Source organism: Vanessa tameamea, chromosome 12, assembly GCF_037043105.1.
Source record: "Vanessa tameamea isolate UH-Manoa-2023 chromosome 12, ilVanTame1 primary haplotype, whole genome shotgun sequence".
Lineage (NCBI taxonomy): Eukaryota > Metazoa > Arthropoda > Insecta > Lepidoptera > Nymphalidae > Vanessa > Vanessa tameamea.
In genome coordinates, this window is record NC_087320.1 from 4,747,561 (window position 1) to 4,771,762 (window position 24,202).

General features: G+C 30.6%; 1 protein-coding gene across 1 annotated transcript; it reads left to right on the forward strand.

Moving 5' to 3' along the window:
• The first annotated feature begins 7,673 nt into the window (after positions 1 to 7,673).
• Positions 7,674 to 10,282, forward strand: LOC135193557 (uncharacterized). The gene is made up of 5 exons (XM_064216547.1): positions 7,674 to 7,803; positions 8,208 to 8,327; positions 8,617 to 8,808; positions 9,323 to 9,479; positions 10,097 to 10,282. The coding sequence occupies exons 1-5, from the start codon at positions 7,708 to 7,710 to the stop codon at positions 10,147 to 10,149; spliced, it is 618 nt and encodes a 205-aa protein (XP_064072617.1). The 5' UTR covers positions 7,674 to 7,707; the 3' UTR covers positions 10,150 to 10,282.
• The last annotated feature ends 13,920 nt before the right edge of the window (positions 10,283 to 24,202 follow it).

Sequence of the window (24,202 nt, forward strand, 5' to 3'; positions counted from 1 at the left end):
TTTATATTTAAGAAAAAAAATTAAAAATAATAAAGTACCTACTTGGTACTTTATTATTTTATCATAAATTCTTCAAGTAGGTATAAGATAAAGAAAAATTGTACTTAGTACCAAACAATCCTTTTTATATTGTTTTTTTGTGTAGATAAATGTAACATATTAAAGCAGTTCGAATGCCTTATAAGAAAATATTTAATTTAAAAGTTAATTAATTGAGAAATAAAGAAGGTTGACCCCGAATAAATTTGAAGAAGATAAGTATGGAAAATATTTAAAAAAAAATTAAATAAATTGATTACATATTTTCGTCGTGTATATATTTTATTCGAAGTGCAAAATTTTGCAATTATAATGTACAGACTCATAGAAAAATCATAGAAGTCCTTAAAAGCAATTCTTCTTATTTTGATGGAGAAGGTCCTCCAATGCAGATTGCTGAATCCTCAGGATGTTTTACTTTACCAACAAGTACGTCATGAAATATAAACACATGAAAATCCAGCGGTACCTAGGTACTTACCTACCCGGCGTAAACCTGAACCTCAATCTTTAGTTAAGATTCAAGTTTGAGTTTGTATACAAAAGCAATATAAAATAGTTTAAACTTCTGATGATACTGTAGAACGGTCAAGTTTATAGTAAAAGTTTATAGCGGTAAAAGTGAAATGGTTGTAAAGCGGCAATTGTCGCGACACTCACCCGACCCTTGTTTACGTCTGAGTTTCATTTCTTTGGGTTCATTTATTTCTGCGAAAAACACTAATAGATCTTATAAATTCTTATCATGACCTTCGGATTGACTAGAGTTTTCTTTATAATTGCAGGCATAGTTTAGATATTACTGTTTTATAAATTCCATTGATTACGAAATATAAAAGTTGAAAAACGTTTTTTTTTTAACTTAATCGTGTCCACGAATATGAACATTGCGTTGATACATATTAAAATGGTAACAAGCATACCTAAAATATTTAAAGATTATTACCGATTGAAATAAAAAACATAGACAAAGCTACGAGGTATTTTGACGCATCTTACAAACCTATTATTCACTTTTCGCTGGATGTAAAGAAAGTTAGTTGAAATAATTATACAACTTAAATTTTAAAATTGCTTCACATAATGATTACCGTACTAAGGCTTGACTTATTTCCATACATTGGACAAAGGATCCGAATAGTATACTTTGCATGACAATGTTAGCACATTGTTACTGACACAAACTGTTGTGACAGGCACTGGTTGTACAAATACAAACAAAATGCTAATTTAAATAAGCAAGGACCTTCCTCCTAGGCCTTTCTACCTTGCAGTAAAAATTACAAGTATTGTATTTTAATACGTCTTAACAAGGGTGTCAGTAACGTTTCGTATGTTCGAATTTTAAACCTTCCAAAAATAGTTAAGCGCTCGTTTATTCTTACATCATCGCGCCATCAAATAAGTCTATGAAATACTCTGAAAGATTGATGAGTTCTCGAGCACCTTCCCAAAATATCGGTTCAGGCCCGAAGAGTTAGAGGGATACAGCGCCATATGTTGCCGCTGAAACAATTTTAATTTTGTAAGGGAAATCTTTACATTATGCAATTTTGAGCCTTAGTTCAAGGAGAGTATGACAGTCGGGAGGTGGCCTGGATGTTTACAGCAGATCGATATAAGTCCACCTTGAAGGTGACATCCAAACTGTCGATACATTTCACAATTGTCGTAAACTTCTGGAGACGGAAGGGGAGCGCAATAAAATTATCATTTTATGCCGTTCGACGACTGAAATGACATGAGAATGCTGTAAAACTGATTTATTGGACACATCCCGGGAGTCACATGCTGAATTTTTGACGAGATCTTTGTTTTCAGATAACGTGAAAATGCAGAGATCGCTGAATTAAATTTGAAATATTATCATAATTAAACATGAGATTGGGTAACATAAAAGTAAATTTAGATATTTTATATTCATATAGTTCTATTCGTATAGAAAACTTTTATCTTAATGCATATACCTTGATTTTTTTAGAAAAACTGTAAAAATTACAAAATAATTTCAGTAGTATAGTCATATAGTCACTTACATCCATTATTTATACATACCTAATATATCAATAAAATTGAGATAATCTTATCCTATTGTTCGAACCTAAAGTGGAAAAACGGAAAGGGTGAATTGATGAATTAACCAAATACCCCATCACAAACAGGTTACCTCCATTGGTCATTTGGACAATTTGATTAAGCCGGCTCACCACCGTTTTATTAGCCTATATTTCCTGATTAAGCTCGCCCGACCTACGTTGTCATGGCTCTCTAATAAACGGGGATTGGGCACGGTGTCTTATATCGTAGGTGTGTGATGTATGAGACAAGATATAAAGATATTGTTATATAATATTTCCCATATTTACTTGATGATTTATTTTATTAATAATAAAATTATAATTTTTTTTTTAAATGCAACTTAGTGCGTATGACGAATTGAATATTAAGAAAAGTTTCTAGATAGAGTTAGTCATTAATTATGTTGGTTATATTTAAAATTCGCCTCTTTGCTTTTACATATATAATTTGTTTTAAAAGATACTTAAGCTTTATGTCCAATCACACAATATGTAGTTACATTTAAAATATGACATTAAAACTGTAATGAGTCACTTGTTTTATTAATAAACAAATAAAATTAACGTGTCAAAAATAAACGTTATAAATGAATGAGAAAGCAATTGTCGCGACCTCTCAACTTGCGAAAAACGCATTAAAACAAACAGTGCAATAAAAATAAATCTAACTGCCTATAAAAACTGCCATAACTATCACTTAAACGCTTTTGTATTTTAGCGTCTTTTATCTCTTCTGCCGACAAAACGCAGAAACAACATTGTGTTCCCCGCTAAAGAGTATGTGAAAAATCGTTATGCTAAATAGATTTTCAATGTCTCATCGAACAACCATTAATGTAGACAATTTATCGACCAGTTGACACCAGCCAGGCGCGGCCGAGGACTTTGCAATTTTAATAAATTATCCTCTACCGGTTTATACTATTATATACAAGACCTGCTTACAATGAACCAACTACCTAAGTTACCTGCTTAAGTGCATACAGAGTTGAGCCAGCAAGTTAATAACTTGATACAAAAAAAAGTGTAAACTTGAATATCTTGTCGAGTATCCTATATAAAGAATATATTCTGATGTTGTTTAATAATGCTTATCTCGCAGCACGACGACCTTACACAATAATAATAAAGACAGTTTATTAGGCAGCCCGACATGACGCGTTATCGACTTCAATTAAATATCATTTTTATTGAGAATCGCTGGAAACGCCCCGTGGTCACTATTTTATTTTTATCTTTAATGTTTCAGTGTATTATACACCTTATAAATATTCAATATGCTTTAAAGATTGGAGCAGGTTTTACTATTTTTACATACATTTTTTTATTAAATTCAATCGCGCTTTAGGCGTCATAAATTGTTTTAAAAGTGATACAATAATATGCAACTACCTTTATTATCTTCCATCCATTGTGGTACAACTGCTGTGTTAATATGTTTGTACTTGAAACAATAATAAGTTGAATTTAGATACGATAGGTACTCATACAATATAAGTCGAAATAAATAATTCATATACAAAAGCTGTAATATTGTGCCATAAATCATCCCCATGAAATATCAAACATACTAATTCCGCGCTTTCTCAAATAAATCACCAACAAAAAAACTGTTGATACCATTATTTATTTATTCGAAAGCATCATGGACTATAAAACTGCACGAACCCACGGCCTTCGTAACAATGAATACGAAAAAAAAAATCGCAGAATCGAACCGAGATCGCTTTCCTTCAATGGTTACTTTATATGCAAATTCTTTGCAATAAAAAAGGGGAACCCTTCTTCTAGCTTTATACAGAGAGCACAAGACTCGAATCCGACGTTTTATGTATTCGAGAATCGAGGTTGTTTTATTGGTATCGAATATCGATTGGAAGTCCGATTCTAGCAGTAGCAAGACTCGATTGCAGTTCATAAAATATACAAAGACAAAATACTCAGTTACTTCTAAGACGTATAGCTGGTCCAAATATTGCACATATTTTATTAGCAACGACGAAATGTTTATATTATATAAATTATTTATAATAACAATTAGCTGAAACATTCCACGTACCGTTTTACGACTACGAGCTAAATAATAAAAATCTCTAATGACATTCCAAGATTATGTTACTCTCATCGTATCATAGAAGCGTTCCACTTACGATATAATAAACGTAAAATATATTACTATCCAATTACTCTTCATGTCCTTGTTCATTCATAATTTTGGTAAAATTATCTTTTTGGAGCAGAGCGATTCAATCGTTAAATTATTACTCATAATACCTGAGATTATCGGCGTATATTTTTTTTCTCCCGATAAGCTTGTAACTAGAACTGACTCCACTATAAATTTCATAACAAACTGCCACGTGAAGCCATATCTTGTGTACATTATGAGCTTTTTCGTTTAAGCCAGAACATTCGATCTTCACTTCAAAAACGCGATATCAAATGTTATAACACATTCAAATATAGTCTCTCTATGTAAAAAAATAAAGTTGATTATACGTATGACATCTTCAGCAGGAGAATGTAAAAAGCAAAGGCGTGAACCGCCCTTTATATGTTTAACTTAACTGTTAATAATATCAAGGTATAGATATAAAACCGGACTTATTTGACTAAATAAACATTTTATGTTTAGAAATTCCATTTCGTCGCTTATGAGATTACAAAGGTTAAAACAGAACGTTGTGCTGTAATTAATGAAAATTAAAAGTAAATTACAAAGAATAATCCTATACTACTGCCAGTAGCACTCATCGTCTTAAAATATAGTAGGTAGATATGTATAACGATGTAATATATATACATTAGGTATTTAAGTAACCTTCGACACCTACTTTGAGTGGTTCAGTAAGCGCGCCAATAAACTTAAGTCAGAAATGGTTCATATTCATTACGACAATGTTGCCTGGGACATCTAAATTACCTATTGAGCGGCTGTCTGCCTGAGTTATAGTAGCATAAATTAAGTGCACAAGATACGCCCTCCGCAAATACTCACCTACGGGACCCTCATCGACTCCCTTGTCAAAACTTCCATTATATTTTACAAGAAGTTATTGCCCTGTTGAATTTGATTACAGAATCCTGTACGTACGTGTACAGTAATACTTATTAGTCTCGTTACTAATTTCATGAATATCTCACAGATTATATCTTTTGTTTTATTGAAAACACTAACTGTAAACTCGATCAATGTCGTTAACGTTACCAAAAGTGTGAACTCTTTATGTTTTACGCGTTGTTATTTTACGAGAAAGCAGTAAAATGTCATTATGTCCATGTTGGTAACTTTAAAAATGTCACATGTACAATTGAAGAACGTAAAGAAAAAATTTAATCGAATATTTCAAATTGATTGATTTTATAACCGCTTTTTTTTACTTTGCTATCGAGGTAAGTACTGTGGTTATTTATATCGGAGTGAGAAACATTTGAAGGTTTCTTCATTTCGGTCCAGGGCGGCACGTTCGTATCAACAATTCTTTTGTGAACGCCCCGAATTGCCGACATAAAACTCGCAGTCCTGTTCTATTACGTGACGTCTTCAGAATTTTTAACGTCTATATTACTAGATATAAGTATTCTTATCAGTTCAAAGCGAATCACGTTTTTCTTATTTCTTTTCCTCGACCAAAAATCGTAAAATACATTATTAAAACTGCCTCGAGATATTTAAAGGGAGAAACTTTTGCAATTAATGTTGTAGTAAGACATCAGCGAAGTTTTTTTCATCAAGCGGTGGCTGTATAATGAATGGCTCGACTGAGGGATCTCGTAAAACACTGTATAACTTAATAAATAAAGATAGAATTCGTGAAGATTTATCACAAGAACCATTCCGTATCATACGTTGAGCCTGAGGCGTGATCTCCGTATACGACATGACTAAAGTCGCTATAAAAATAGAGATATTATGTCATAGAAACAAACCGCCTTTAATATTTACTAGAGATCTCGTTTGAAATATTTTGACATTTCTAGGTAGAAAACGGACCGCATTGCGGCGGCCTGGGAGCTCGGGTGTTCCTTCGTGGAAACGTCCTAGTAATAAAGACGTCAAATGCCACCCATTCGTAATTATTAAACTTTAAATAGAGGATTTTATCAGTTTCTGATCAAAATTAAATATTTGTGTTATATACCGTTCGTGAAATGATAAAAATCTAAATACCTATATAAAAAGTAAAATATAACAGTTGTATTTGTTTGGTTTTTGTGATAAGAATATGTGATGTAATGGTGTTATATGGTTTAACTTATCTTCGATAGATCTTGGAATATATAAGATTTAAGTAGGTAAATAGCTCGGATAAATTTATTCTCTACACGTTCGAACACAGGTGATGTGAAGTGGAGATACAGAACGGATCGTGTTTTATTGTTATTCCCACTCTGCGAATTGAATTTGAAACAGCCGAGAACCGGGACCGATCAATACTGAACTACTGCAAAACCCTATTTACGTTGTACAGTCATACATTCACTGTTTCACTGCCGATAGCCTGGTATTTGTTGCTGTATAAAATGAGCGGAAAATAGAACAATTTAGCCATTTTCTATGAACAATGCAATACGTTGACCCATAATAACGACACGTTTTGATTTGTTCCAATATATTTTTTTGTATCATTATTTGTCAGAACACATTGCTTGCAGTTTTATAGCTTGAGCATAAGTTATTATTTGTACAAATACTAAAAATTCATTTGTAACGTATGAGATTTAAGTCGTTTTATTCATTTCTAGATGTACTATTAAATCTTATCTTTCGATTATAACCGGAGTGAGTAGGTACATTAACGAAGTTCTTGCATTCGGTTCGATTTTAATTTTGTTTTAGAGCCTGGCTCCGTCGGCTTACTTGGGCGCTATTATCTGAGCCGTTTTATCTCCAATGTAATCTTGTTAAGAGGCTTCTCCCTCTTTCCACCACCCGCGGCCCTCTGTAGAAGCAATAATGCTGAAATCCCCGGTTTTTGGAGCTCTAACTAAGCTACGTATTATGATGAAATTCTAGGCCAAATCAGCATTACCGCTCCTTATATTTTAAAGTTGTATATTTTTTGGTGTACAGCTATTGAATCTTTTATATATTTGTAATGTTATGTCTGTGTGGAAATATAGGTATTCATGATTTTGTAAGAAAATGTAATACTCATAGCATTGGCACAAGGAACAACTTGTTACTCCTGTTAATTGATTACAACAGGATCACAGAACGCATTCAAATGCCAGTATTGCCAAATTGAAAAAAAAATGTTAAAGAGCGCATGGTATCACAAATAAAAAAAATACCCGCTGAGTTTCTTTCGCCGGTACTTCTCGGTCAGGGTATTTTCTTCTCCGAACCGGTAGTACTGTTGTTTGACAGTCAATAAGTAAATGTAATGTTTCTATATTGAATAAAGGAATTTGATTTAATTTGAATTGACTACTCTATGGTTATAAGCTAGAAGAATAATATTTCGGATATTGCGTCACGGACAACATTTTTGATTTTTTATCTGTGATGCCTTGTCACATTGTCATTCAAACTTTTCGATTTCTCATATTTTATTATCATAGAAAATTATTTTATTATCTTAATAAAATGGCAATTTTAGACAGGATACCTAAAGTGGAGAAATGTTGTGGATGCGTGACAGATCTCAAAACCGCTGCAGCTATTATAGCTGTTATTAGCATAGTTAGTACTTACATATTCATTATCGATTATAGAACATCTTTTACAAATATTAACATTAAAATCAATAATTAAATATTGACTGGACAGCCCCTTATGAGCTCCCACTATCTGAGAAAATGTTTATCTATTTTTATAACTGCTGCTTAGACGAATTCGGTCATGATTCATCAACATTTAAATTATGACAACATCATGATTTATATTTAACAAAAACGAAATAATTTATTTCAAACTTAAGTCTATGCAAACATGTATGCAGCAAATACATCAGTCAAATACACGAAACTATATCGATTATTTTAGCGCTTTTATAGATTATTATTTATGAAGGCATGCATTAATTGATAATTTTGTTTCTTATTTACCTTTCCATGCTTTAATTAAAATAATAACTTTTTTTTCAGGTAACTAGTCCATTGGTATCTTGGGCGATCATACGACATGCTTACATTATTCGAGTAACATGCGTTGTTAAAACGAACACATCTCAACCTGATGTTGTGGACATTAATTTTAATAATGCAGTAAGTAAATTGTGCTACATAGTTATATAACTGAATCTTTTTCGAATAAAATATAAATAGTGGTAATATATCATCAATTGAATAAGAGACCTACAAACTAATTGAAGTCGATTCTATATTAATTGAAGTGAAAACGAAAAGATTATGAATCCATGTTTGTATCACTCACATAAAATCAATCGATTTATTTAATTTAAATTATTCATTATTTAGAAGAAAATTTTCAAGACGAAATGTTTAGTCTTTTTTAAGTATATTTTAATTTATAAAATTGTAAATTATGTTTCAGCTTAGTTTCGGCTTTGGAGCGAATGCCGGTCTTGGACCTTCATGCCTATCACGCAATAAAACAGACGAGTCGGGCGTGGACAAGACTAAGTCTGATTTTGTCCGGTTTGTAAGGTATAGTGGCTGGATAGTGCTGTTAGCAGATGCTACCTTCCTCTTCAGCGGCGTTAATTTCCTTATCAAAATGTTTAAAGTAAGTTTCAAAATTTCTGTCTTGTTTAATCTTTTTCTATTACAATATTATCTTCAGCCACCGGTAATATTTGGCCTAGGTCACTAAAATATAATTACGATAGAGACGCCATGAATAATGAAACTCGTTTGGAAGAAGAATACTAATTAAGTTCACAACGAACAAGTTTTACTAAAACATAATAATTATATCTTGATTGTTATATATTCAACGCACTCGTAATCTTACTTATTATAATGAAGTTGGTACATGCCCGCTTCAATATGCGTTACAAATTAATAAATTTATTATTTACCTACCATAAGAAGTGCGACGTTTTTTTTTTTTGTAATGTTCAACTGAAAAAACTACTAAACCTAATAATAAACCTTGTAAAAGAAGATGTTACGCATTTCAGTGAAGGTTTTTGTATAATACATTACCTTTTATATACGTACGTAGCTGTGCTTCGTAACACTATTGATCTAACAAGGGTGTATTTCGTATTCTCTTATTAAAGATTTAACAATTCCAGGGTGTTGACAAAGATGCAGCTTTAATTTTTATACTAGCAGGCCTAACGTCAGTGTTGCTTTCATTCATATACGGCATGTTGTATGTCTCAGCATGTGTTTATGCAGGCAGCGGCTTTCCAGTTTACGAGTTCTTTTTCGCGGGTGTCGATTTAACAAGTAAGCTTGAAATTAATCTCAATTAGTTGTTTATCTTTTTCAATTAAAGCAATTTTAATATTTTGTTACTTATCTTGCACAGACATTGTTTATATTAGTTTAATTTGCATACAGAGATGAGATACATATATTAAAATAATTTTACACAGTAATTGATCCCTAATTCGATTTGATTTCACTTATATGTCTATCTATACGAGTTAATCGATTAAGCATAACTCCTTCTTATCTTTCAGTAAAATTAATGAAAAATGTCTTTTACTCGGAAATTCAAATAAATTAGAAAAATAATGTTGTTCATTTAAGTGTAGTCACATTCGAGTCTCGCTATTAATTTATGTAAAATAAAAATATGCAATGCAAAAAAAAATAACACTGAATAATCAAGATAAAATGAAGAATTTAAGATTTTATTTTTCAGTGTTTGTAATACGGCTATATTTAATTGTTGTCATAAACTCGTACTATCAACTTTCACCACCATCTACCTCGGCAATCGACAGATTGTATAAGTTCATGTCGTATACAATGCTAACTGTATATGGATATATGACAAACGCCACCTCCGTCTGCTTCGGGTATATATTCATGTAATTATTATGTATTTCAATTTTCAGTTTGGATCTACTTTTTAATAGTGGTGTATTCCTACAGACAAAGGACTTCATGAGGGCCATAATAAAAGGTTCACTAGAAAATTTAAAACGAAAAGTCAACAGTGGAAAGTGTTATATTAAAATCATAATAGATACGTACAGTAAGCCTATGTTATCCTTATACTACGTACGATTTTTTATATTCTTTTTTTTATTATTAAATTATTTATTCCTTTTATTGGTTTTATTTACGATGAAATACTATCTACTACTAACCTACAGTTTTTGAAACGATGATCAAATTCAGTGTATACTAATTCCAACTAAACACTTAATTCTCATAAGTATTCTATATATCATTAATTGCTATTGCCCAATTAAAATTAAAGTAACTGTTAATACCACTGCTGTTTCAAGATATCCCTTTTTTTGAGCCTTGGAGATTATTTCAGCATGTGCGGGTTGGTTGATAAACATGTGGCTGATTATCATCCGAAAAATGCAGGTTTCCGCACGTTGTTATCTATCCCTCACTACCGAAAACGAGATAAACTATCCACACAAATTAATCATGAATGAAATGAAAGAAATCAGTGGTATTTACCTGGGTATGCACCCACAATCTTCGGCTAAGGTTAACGAATCTAACGACTCAATCGATTTAGTTAATTTGACTTTAATTAGCGTTTCAGAAACGTTAAGGTAAGTAAACGAACCTTAAATACTGTATACTAAAATTAGAATTAGTAGAAAACGATCAGGTATATATAAATACTCTTATAAGTATCCATAGTGTGTAAAATACACACATAGATAATGTGTAGAATTAGTAATTCTATAATGTCATATGTATTCGATGCCTAGTTTCAATTAATATTATTTTGAATCTGTGCATTCTGTCAAGTCTCAATGCGAAAATGTAATGTTATATTTGTATATGACATCGTTATGTTGAAAATAAAAAGTAAATAAAAATATTTTATACTCGAGAAACTGTAATTGCAATATTTTATAGGACCTTAAATTTAGTTTAATGTTATAAGTGCAATAATATACTGACACTTCGATGGGATTATTCAATTTTTTGCCGAAAGCGGAAAGATTTTGTTGGTGTACGAGAAATTTAAAATGTGCCTCGTTTATTATTATTTTTATGGGCATGGTACGTACCTAATTATAAACGACAAACGTAAATACTAAAATGTATACTAAGTGCGTAAAATTTTGTAACTATTCATTAAATATTAAGTATTGGATGTATGTATGGAATCAAGTGTCAATACACTGCCAAATATGGAATTTTATTTGTTATGTATTTTATACCTGTTTGTGTTGAAAATATAAAGAATATTTGGTATGGTCGCATCGCAGTTTGGCGGTATAACAACTGCTTGAATTGTCCTCAATAGAGCCCGCACCGGACAGTACCGGGTGGTACGCACCCCTGACCCCCTAACTTCTCACAGATACAAAAATAAATATGATAATACAATTAATACCACCCCTAACAATCTCCCTTACCTACTCAGCCCATGCTTTAATCACCGCCCTCTCCAACTTAAGCGTTATATAATTAGTATTTTCAATAATAATATATACCTATATAAGCATTGATTATAATTATTTCCTTTAGATATTATTTTTAAAAATATATGTAGATATAGTAAAAAAATACGTTTTCAGATTTCAAGTATCATTACCTCGGCAATTTTATGCAAACCTGTTTGCAAAGAACTTTACAATGTTTCTAGTCCTATAAAAATACCTGTGAACATACTGCGATGGATTCTTTTTACATCTGAAATGTTACTGTTAGCCAGTGCATTTGCGTTCCTACTCGGAATATTTTGGGTAAGGATGTCCGCATTAAATATTACTATTTTGAATTTTGGACATGCCTTATTTAATATTTAATTTTGATTACCAATATCTATAGTAATATTTTTTATTGTTATGTATTTAAATATGAGCTGGTAAATTAATGAGAATTATGTTTTGAATAATTATTTTAGTTAAATATGATCGCGAATAATACATTCACTCTTATTCTTTTATATAGTATGATTTTTATTTTACTTATATTTTTTTTATATTTACAGTCTATCCGAATAACCGCCGACATATTTATAGTTTCCATATTGTTGAAATGTTTTTTAACAATTCTGTATGCAAGTTTAATAATTGTACAAGAGCACTATGCGCACTGCAGATGGTATAACTCGCAAATATATAACTTGATCATATACACAATAAGTAAGTATTGAAAAAATAAATGCAGTAAATATTTAGCCTATAGTTAGAACGTCAATATGCACAATACATAAAATTTAATGTTTGTTAATATCCATAAAGACTAATTACAGGTAAATATTTGTTTGTTCGTAAATTATAATATAATTATTAACAAATGTTCAATGTTTTTACAGTGTGGTGCCATTTTGTCACCATCGTCAATGCATATGAAGGACAGATACAATAGGAAAAGAATGTACATTTGTATTATGTTTTAAATGAACACCTTAAATTAACCGTTATATGAACTGAACAAAATAAAGTGACAATTCACGTTTTCTTTAGATTTTATTAACATAACATATAAGAATAATTCAATATCATTCAAATCAATATAAATATGTTATATTGTAAATAATATGGACGTAAAAATATAAATAATACCCATTTTAAGCGATTTTCATGGATCATGATCGTTAACGCAGAGCTACAGTTTTTTGGTTTTTGATTATTGTTTAAAACTTAATGATCGTTTGAATATAAATGTTTAATTTTTGAGTCAAGATCGGGGGCTTATTCCAAAAAAGCGCAATGGTTTTTATATGCTAAGGATTTTTTATACATCTCGTGCTGAGTGGCGAATAAATACAATGTGACAAAATGAAATGGCATGAGACGGTGTATCCACTGGTCCGCTATGGAGCAACATCGTCCAAACCCTTGAGACATTTCTTCTTTGTGAACTAATCCTTATAAAAACTATAAATGTCTTTGATTATCTTAAGATTCAATCATCTATGATTTAAACTTGACGTTGATTAAATAATATTAATGTCAAAAATATATTGTATACAACAAATATATTAACAAGATTTTGAATCATAATTTGTATCTCGAGTTAGTTTTAAATTAACAAGGCAAATTAGACGGATAAATAAAAAATACAATATGTCCTTTTTCGACTTTTTACCAACCATTAATCAATGTTGTTTTTGTATTGATTTGAAAATAGGAAGTATATTTATAGCTCTTGTGGGAGTCGTAAGTTTTGTTAATTTTAATACAAGTCCACTATAAAAATATTTCTTACCACAATTTATTTTTTTGCGTGATAATAACTTAGGGATGGGCTATGATTTTATGTGTTCGTTTAATCGTGAAATTCTTTCAGTTAAATATTGCTAATTCTGTGTATTTGTTTATGAACCCGATATGTGGCTCAAGCGAAGATATCATAGCAGTCGTAGTAACATATCTTGGATACGCCCTTATCGCAACTGATGTATTACTGTTGATTTCAGCTGTCGTCTTCCTAATTGGTATTATAACTGTGAGTTTTTAATAATAATTTAATTTTAGTTTTATATCACAATTTAATTCTAATTAAAAGTACGGGCGGTGTTGTAATGCATTAAGAACAGTAATTACAAACTGAAAAGCTCATTTCTTTCTTCATGTGAGTTAAAAGCAGAGTGACAGTCACATTTAAGATTTAAGGTTTCCACTCCTGTAGAGGAATAGCTATCTTATTTCAGCTGCGGCAATTTGAATAGGTGAATACCCATGTGGGAAAATTCTCGCACGATGTTTTCCTTCACCGTCGACCTCGATATGGGAAAATAAAGTACATGAAAATTCACTTGTGTTTGTTTAGGCCTCTTAAGATTACACGTTTTGAGTCTTGGATTTTGAATATACTAAATATTTAAAAAGTGATAAACAACCTTATGTGTAATTTTTATTCCACAGGGAACCAGAATTACTGCAGTTATATTTTTATGTGCTATAACATGCTTAATACTACTTTACGTGATTTTTATAATAGTTACCATAGTATCAGTTAACATAGACCAAAATTGTGCTGTGGACTGGCCGAATATTTCACTCATTGTGTCTGTTTTGCGTAAGTCAATATTTACCTAACGTATTTATGGGTCATATTAGTAGAGAAAATCTATATACCTAAAAATTATAAAGAGGCAAATTTTATTAATTTATATGTAGGATAATTTGGACGTAATGATAAAATTACATAATTTTTCTTTGGTAGAAAGCTATATAATGTCTGAGTGATATAGGATCCAAATTATATTAATATCACGTAATTTTCTTAATTATATATTGCACCCGCACAAATCCGGGGCTATCTGGAGGAGTTTGCTAGAATAAAGTATATACACGCAAGATATAACAAAATAATAATATTTTATTAAGTCGTACACCTGCCTTCATTTAATTGGGATACCATTATTAAGGGTTCTTCTTAAATATTGTCATTGTTATAGAATATTTTTGTAGTTTTCTAGATTTTAATGTAGGTATCTTATTAATTAGATTTTGTTATTTTTCAGTTTGGCTTTACTTCATGATAGTTATAAGAAGCTATAAAGACGAAATGTTTTGATTAGATAACTTCTTAATGTTAACGTTTATAAATTATTCAAATCTGTAATCTGTATTGAATATATACGTTTGTTATATTATAAATAAAATGTTCGTCCTTTAGTATTTTTTATATTGCAAACACGTAGGGGAAGTACGGCACAAAATGGCAGGGTGTTTTGTTTTTTAATCATATTTATTTATTTAATGGTATTATAATCTGTCTCAATCGTTTTTATTCATCTTAGGTTTATTGACTATCAGTAACACAGTCTTTTAATTAGGTAGGAACTATAATAAAATATATATGAAGTAAAAATTGAACTAATAAGAAAAGCCATATAGTACGGACATATAAAATAAATAATAATAAATGACATATAAGGTAAGGACATAATGACCTAAAATTTTTTAAGAACACAGTTCACAAATAAATCGTTGGGACATCACCACATTACGCATGAGCCCAAACGAAACAAGAAATACATCGTAACGAACTTTCTATTTCTTCTCAGAAAGCCTTCAAGCGAGTCAATTCTTGTCCAGCATTTTTCTTGTCCTCGTTGAAAGGGTGATCGAAAGAATTTTTTTGGCAAGTTCAAAGGCAAGCTCTTGGATTGATGTACGCGTCAAACCAAAACGTCGTGTTTCTAAAAACTTTATGTGTTCTACTAACTCCTGCTCAATTTCAGAATGAAAATGTTTTCTTGAATCTTCCTAATCCTTTAGAGTTAGAATTTAAGGTTTTGTTTATATTGAGTGCCTGTCTTCTAAGAGTAACCTAAGGAACATCAAATGTTTTTGCGGCCAATTCCTATCCCATTTTTTTTGCTTCCATGCTGCAATAGCCATACTCATGTATTTTTGGCTCCAAGACATGGTATGTCATTTTGTCTTTGTCCAAATGTAAACAAAAACGAATAAATAATCATACTTCCATCAAACAAATAATGATTGCAATAAAGTTAATCGAAATCATGGAGTACTGGCATAGTTCATTGCTTTTTATAGAAATAATTACAAATAACAACAAATAACTTATCAGAAAATAGGAGAAAACCATCTGTAAAATAAACTTTTATAGGAGCGAAACATGTTAAAATTGCTTACTGCGACGCGACTGTGACAATGACGCTCAACATCTGACAGGATTTTAAATATGCTTGCCGTCACGTGATAATGTAGCGGAGACGTAAATAAAACCGCCCAATTTCTAAATAAGGTGACTATGTCATTTTGTCCATACATGTAATTTTGTCCGTACTTGCCTTATGTATAAGATTCATAAAGAATATTTAACCTAGGCTACGTTTCATAAATGTTACAAATTGCTATCCTTACTAGTCGTTTTCTTTTTTTTATTTAAATATTTAAACGCATAAAAGTGATTTTTTTGACGAGTGATGTAGGTTGGTGAAGGAAGTTTCATTCAAAAAATGATGCGTAGAAAGAAAGCCTTACAAAAAATAGAAATAACTTATAATGTTTATTTAAATATACAAATATCAGACAAACATTATAAAAAAGTAACTTTCTGTATTTTTGTTATGAGTAAACCACTGCATCTATTGTAACAACATTTGATTTAGAAGTAACATTGGACTTTATTAAAGACAAATTATTTAGGAGTTTGACGACAGAAAGAAATTTAAAGTGGCCAAAGTCACGGCGAACGTAAGCTTTACCCGACTCTGTAAAGTCAATAAGTCTTCCCTAGGGCAATTCTACAATAGTAAATTAGGCAGATATTATACTTTACCGATTAATAAATATCAATATTTTGTTATACAAAAGTAACAGCGTGTACCTAAATGTCTCCCTGCTGGGTTTAGGCCTCCTCATCATTTGAGGAGAATGTTTGGAGCTTATTCCACCATGCTGACCCAGTGACGTTTGGTTCACGAATTTCTCCTTCAGTGTCGAGCACAAAATAAATAATAAACACAAATGTACACACATAAAAATCACCGGTTTTGATTGAACCCGCACTAATCTGTTAAGATATTTTGTTATATAATCATTACAAAATACGGTATATTACTCAATGTAAGATTATATAAGTGATAAAATATTTAAGCATTTGTTGATTTTCACGTAGAATGTTTAATTATGCTTGCATTTCATAAATATAACTATGTTTTTCTATTGGTGGAAAAGACTAACTGCTGAGTTTCTTGTTTTGTGTTCGGCACCAGAAGTAGCTTTAAATTGATGATCCAAAAATGTTTGTCTAAAAATATACTTGATATTTTGAAATTAATTAAATTTTTTTACGACTTAAAGTATTACAGCCAGAAATTTATTAACTAATAATTATCTATATCACGGAAAAATATTACAAGTGACAGAATTAAAACAAAATTATTTTCTTTCAATGGTCTTCCGTAGAAAGTTTCAATAATCTTTGACGCTGTCTAGATTCTGTCAAAAACAGTTGTAGCGAGAAAGTAGAATTGAGTTTAACTTAAAGATCATTGAAATAATTAAAGTATGTCGGTATTCGATCAATTGCCCGTAGTCACGAAGTGCTGTTTTTGTATTAACTTAAAAATCGCTTCTATAATCATAGCCATCTATGGAATCGTAAGTTTTTTAAAGAATTTTAAGAAGCTACATATGTAAACCCAATTTTAATAATATACAATTATTTACTTGTATATTATTAAGGTCCAAGGGCCAAGGTATTGTATTTATAAATTTAAGAGACAGAGACAGAAAAGAAAATTGAAGTTTATATTAATGTGAGTAATTTATTTATTTATCTAGTATTTCTATATTATATAATAAGAAAATATTTTATAAGTTTGTTTATATATATATATATATATATATTTTTTATATTATGTCCTTTTTTACTTGACATACATATCAGTGGAGTATAAATTAGAATAGATTAATCAATTGATATTGAGCCACACCCAACATAAACATATATGTGGAGAAGAAAATGTATGTAAGTAGCTGTAGTATACTATATAATACAAGCACATTATTACGGGTTTATATGTCTTTTTCACAGTTCAATTCAGTACTCGATGCCTGTATGTTCCTAGTACCTGAAGTTTGTAAATCAAGTGGAATATTTGGTTGGGTTTTTCAAATAGTTATATTTATGACGACTGTGATGGGAGTACTTTTCTTTCTAGCAAGTGTGGTGTTTCTAATTGGAATATTTATGGTGAGCAATAACTTACTTCACTTCAATATACCTAATTATTATTTTCATATTTCTTGTTTTTTTTTTTTATAACTTAACTAGGTACCTTTTTACGCATGAAGCAGACGCCGTTGTTTTACGTTTTGTTGATAAGTAAGGTTTAATTTACAAATGTAATTATATTAGTAACGAGAACGTTATCAGGGGCGTATCCCTTATATTAAAAATTATAAAAGCGTAGATTTAGTGTACTGAAATTGAACTTGGTAGGTATATTTATTTCACGGTATGGTATGCGAAAATGCGATCTTGTGATGCCCGCCGCAAAGACAGAGAGGCTGGTCTTTTAGTGGATATTCCGGTGTACTAAGCGTCATGGATAATAGCGAGTCCTACATACCCCCCACTTCACGTGGGGGAAACGCGTAATGCGTTGTTTCTAGCGAGAAAAAAATATTATTTATTTATGATCTACCGAATCAACTTTTTTATGCTCCTCGTTATAAATAACAATTTGATTTTGGAAAAAACTTGACTTATTCATAAAGTTAAGATTGCAAGACTTTTGAAAATAGTCGTCATATTTTAAAGAAACTCTCCTCTCTGTACCTATACTAACTCTAAATAAATTTACCCTACCGCACGTTATTCGTAGCTCTCTGATCCGTAAGCCAATAGTAGCATCTGAATTACGCCTCGTTAACATTTCAACTGTCTGTGAGAAAAGCGTATTGGTTTTTTAATATAGTAACCGGGCGTTAATGTATACAAGGATGTATCTATACACATGCTATGTATAAATTATGTCGTTTCGTTTCCGTCTGTTTAACTAAAAATAATTGTATCCTACTTTGTCACTTCACAGAACCGTCGGATAACTGCGATGCTATTCCTATACAGCACTGCACTGAGCATCTTGATTTTTATAGCGTTTATTATATGCGCTATTTTAGTATCGACTTTTGATAAGGATTGCAACGTAACAATTAATTTAATATCTATTATGATTAGCCTTTTACGTAAGTATTCGAAGCATATATGTATAGATTGAATAAAAATACTACTGATTTTTAAGCCTGTTATTCTTGATGAATTCGAAATTCTATTGATGACTTAACGGTGGTTGTAATTAAACTATTGAATAAATTATTTATATATGTTAATTTTAAACAGTTAAGGACAAATCGAAAGGTTCATTACCTTCCAATGAGACGCAATGTAGACAACATTGCGTGATTATCAATTCATTACAGATTTAAATTATTTAACCGTGCATTGTTATGTTTTTGTAATTTGTGTCAATTTTGTATTGTTTTGTATGTATGTATTATTTTTATAGTTTGGCCTTACTTTATGATTGTTGTGAGGAGCTACAAAGACGAAATGGAATAAGACCTAAAGGTTTGTTTTTAACGAGTCCATAATTTTGTTAAAATAACAATATGCATTAACATATGACAATTTTTTTTCAGATTACTTGGTCAGCTTATAAATAACTAAGATATTGATTATAGAAAGAAGCTGGTAAGAAGTTCCAATTTAACTTTATAATAAAATATGGTTGAGCACATGAAGAGACCAAACCGAATTCACAGCGCGTGAATCAGAGAGATCGCGCAAAATTACTAAAAAACAATTTTTAAATGCGTTTTTTTTATTATTTCATAAGCATATACTTAATTAACTATTAGAATAAAGAATATTATTTATATTTTTTTTAATACTAACTAGACAAATGTTGAATGAACTAGATAAAAGTTCCCGCTCAAAAAACCCACACAAGAAAATCAAAAATATTTTCCGCTATGATACTGTGTCATTATTTTTTTATACCACTAATCCCAAGCCAGCATTTATTTAAGTAGACGATATATAGAATGAAAGATTACTTGTAGTCGTACCGATTCACGGACATAGGTGCTCACAGATTATATCAGTCGCACAGACCAATAAGATGCCTTGTAACAATTATTGTATCTATTGTTCTGTTACAATAATCTGTATTGTCTTAGAGATCGTAAAATGATCAATAGCGCGATACCTTTCATGATCAACATTTACTCGATGCGAAATATCATACAAGTGAAGAGTTTGTCTGATCGCGCTAACAAAGAGATCTACCGATTTAATTTGGATTTGTTTTTTTGTGTTTTATACTTAATGTATTGGCACCTACTATACAACACACGTTACGATTCAAAGAGACAAGCGCAAATCACCTAGCTATGTATTATACATAGGTACCTAGACGCCATGTGTAGGTATGTCAAAGACTGAAGTATCCGTTTTTAATCCATTAAATATTAAATCCGTTCAAAAGTACAAATTCTTTTAATAAATTTTATACGACTAGAAGCGAAGATCTTTATACGAAAATCTTATTTTATTGTCAGCGAAAAGAAAATTACGCTTGGTAAAGTTTTACTGCCGATATGTATAAATGCGAACACATCTCAGAATTATAAGCATCTATTTACTTTGTAAAATAAAAAAAAGTGTTTATACATGGAGCGAGATCTTTAATTTAAATAAAATATCGCGTGGAGATAACGCGAGTAACCCGAACTGTCTGGTCGAAATTTAGTGTTCGGTATTAAAGTCAGCTATACTATCGCATGGAAAATGTTAATTAAGGGATTCCGTAGCTTGAGTCAAAGAGCCCGCCCTTCATTAAGGCTGGATCCTCGCATCAGCGTAAATGTCACTGTTGTAAAGGTTTTAATTATCGCATCCAAGCCCGACCCACCGCCGACTCGATCTCCTCGTAAAAGGGTTACATCATTTGAATAAAACAAAATTTCAAGCCCCTAATCTTTTGACTTCCCCTCTTAACGAAACTAGAGGAATAACTTAGTGATTCGTTTCAAAATAAATTCGTATATACATAAGTTACCTATTCTAACTTAAATTTAATTAGTTAAAAGAGAAGAAAAAAATTCGATATAAAAATAAAAAACCTACGAGAAATAGCCATTCTTTAGCAAAAAAATATTGGGAAATTTCTGCACATTCTACCCATAAATCCATACACAAGACTGTAATACTCTTAAGGAAACATCAAAAGAAAATGTCCGACGAACAACGATATACACTAGAGAATGTTTCGAATTTTCTTAGAAATATCGGCGTCACGTCTCCGGCCTCGACGGGGACGTAAAAAGAAAAGTGTATAAAGCAAAAAGAAAGTATAAAAGTATAAAGAAAGTCACTTCCCTGTGCGCGTTTCTCTCGAGCGGCACCGTTGGATTTTATTACGACGGGCACGTGACGCGAGGCGATACGGCTACCAACTTATACTTATAGGTATTGAGATGTGGACTTATTTCAACTATAAGCTACCTCTGATGGTAATATTTAATTACTGTAGTATTTTTATTAATTAAAAGTAAATACCATACCATACCATAAATTTATCTCCGAATTTATTGAATCCTCGCTATGCTTTAGACGTGATAGTGAATTTTAAATTGAAACAGACTTATAAAAAAAATTATAATTTTAAAATGTTTTAGTTATAGCTTATTTCTAAATATATTATTACGAAATCTATTTCGTGATATCATTTATAATTTGTTAACTATTAGGTACTACCATAAAACCGTACATCGTATTTCGTATAAGCAGTATCGATTGGTATTTTAAAATGCCTACGTAGTGTCTTTATGCGCTTTTGTCATAAAACTAATATTATGCAAAACAAAATGGCGAGCAAGTAAAATTTTGTCCTCCCTTGGGCAATATTCATAAGATACATAAAAGGGGATCTTTGCGATTCAAGGCAATATTTCTTTTACAGTACGGCTCTAGATTTATTTGCCCTATATTCATTTTGGGTGGAAAAACTACATACGTAAGTACCTATCTTTTTATATTTTTTTTAAATGGCCTATTAAATGTAAAAAATAATATAGTTATGTACCTTATACCTAACTAGAGAAATACTTTTGTAACGAACTTAACTTCCTAGACACTATAAATTCACCTTCTTTTTTTTTTCTTGGCTTATAAAAAAGTTATATTTTTTTTAATAAAAATCAGTTTGTATCGGGACTTTAGCAGATATTTACCTACATGTTATACCTACTAACAAAAGCCGACGGCAAAATACCGACGGTTATCGTTATTGGTGTCTAAATTTTTATGCATTTTATAAAGGCGAGATTTTATGAATTTACAAATAAATAAAATATTAATCAGAAAATGTAATCCATTTATATTCAATAAGGATTTTGATTTTTTAATTTACTGAAAAACATTAATAATTACGGTTGCTACCAGGGCAGCGCTGTGTCGTTAATGAGAGCGCTTATAATTTGTTAAAAAGTCTGCCTCATGTCTCTGATTCTGATGTTCAAAACAACCTATATGTTAGAACTTTGATAGGTATATTAGCAATATTGTTAGTTTTTATAAAAATAATAATAATATGATATTAAATTTATTTAAAGTTTTTATATATAAATGTAGTATATACTTAGTAGAGTATAGTGTAGGTAGAGCATGATTATCCTCTCTCTATATGAATAGCTCTGTCTATATTAATTTAAGATTAATTAACATCTCTACATACAAAAACACATCAATACACGGTACTCGTTTAATTAACTTCAATGTGATTAAGTATATTTAAATTAGTACATTTTAAAATTTGTTATAGTGCAGGAGGTTGACAAAGGTAGGTACGCTATAGTCTAATCGTGAGCAATGGTTTTTGCTGGCATTCGAAAATATTAATTTATAATATTTAAGTAAAAATATTTAATTTAGTAATATTATATTATATATTCTATGAGAGTTGTAATGCGTAATTGATGAGTTATTAAAAATACGTGTCAAGTAAACCAACATATTCTTTTAATAATCCCGAAACCGAAGGTTTTATCTTACCCATATATATAGTATATGTAAGCCCAATTTTTTTTTTGAAGTAGAATATTTAATACGTGATCAAAAACAAAAACAAGTTTTAATTTTACCTTAAAAAATAACAACGCCATCTCTGTAATTATGGAGTTAATATGGTAAAGTAACAAGGCTCACCACGCATGCGCGAGTTAAAATGGCCGCCGATCAATACGCAAACGCCACCCTATTTCCCCCCTTATGAAAGCTCAACGTTCTATACATTGTACTGGAAAATAGTATTTAATGCTTTAATGTTAAGATTTAAAAATCAAAAACAATAATTCTCTTAGCATCATAGCTACTCCATCTTTTGTATTTATCTACGCGCACTATAAAATAGATAGATGATAGGATAGATAGATATTGTGTGCTCTCGTATTTAACATTGTGACTCTTTTATTATTTGAGATAAAAAAGTAAGTATACAAATTTATAAAATACTTCACCCGTGGCTATAGGTAGGTTTTAAGTTACTAGACTAGTTTTACAATCTATACCTACCTATCATGAAATCCAGCAAGAAGATCATAATGAGGATGTTTTTTAAACTACCTAATCTTAAAACATTTAGTACATAAATAGACAGCTTAGAGGAATATTTTCATTAGACAAAAATGAGGTCTATTTATATTGATATTCTTAATTAACCTAATAACTTACCTTAAATAGGTAGGGTATATATTCCTTTTAATATAACTACTTATTACATTTCCTACTGGTCTGTAGGGGTGAGTATACAAATATCGCAAAATATCCGATTTTGCAGAGGCGTTCCTACCTACCTATGTAGGTAGGTAGGTAAGGTAAATTGTTCCGCTAAGATATTGAAAATGTGAGGTTTATATACTTAATACGCCATATGATAATGCTTTTTTATAATTAAAAAAGTATTAACAAAAATTACATGAAAATTTTATTATTGCTAACATAAATAAGTAGTTACGAAAAAAGTCAAAAAAAAAATTGTCTCTTACAGCCTTTATTTTTTTTAAGGCACTTTCAGGTTGCCTCGTTCTGATTTCTGAGTAACGTCCTTTAATACTTAGGTACAATAAAACCAAGCTTTGCCAGCCAGCTCGCTCCTGTTAAATTTTTGATTTTCAGCAATTTAAATGCAAGTTTCTGCAATACAAAATATTTATACAGAACATATAATATTTAATTGATGTGATACCGGGAATTGAGAAAATCATCAAATTTATTTATTTTTTATCTACCTATCGTTAATATTTTAATCATAAGTAAGTAAGTATTTAAATATTAAACTTTTGTATGTGTGAGAGTTTGAGAGCGTGAATGATACTATTCATCCTCTTGCGAGAATATAATATTATAGCATCACTGTTCTCTGTACCTATTAGGATGTTACTTATGTTTCTGGGTAGCAGTTAATTCATAAAAAAAAAATCCTCTTCAATGCGTCTGAGAAATGCGAATGCGTTTAAAAAATA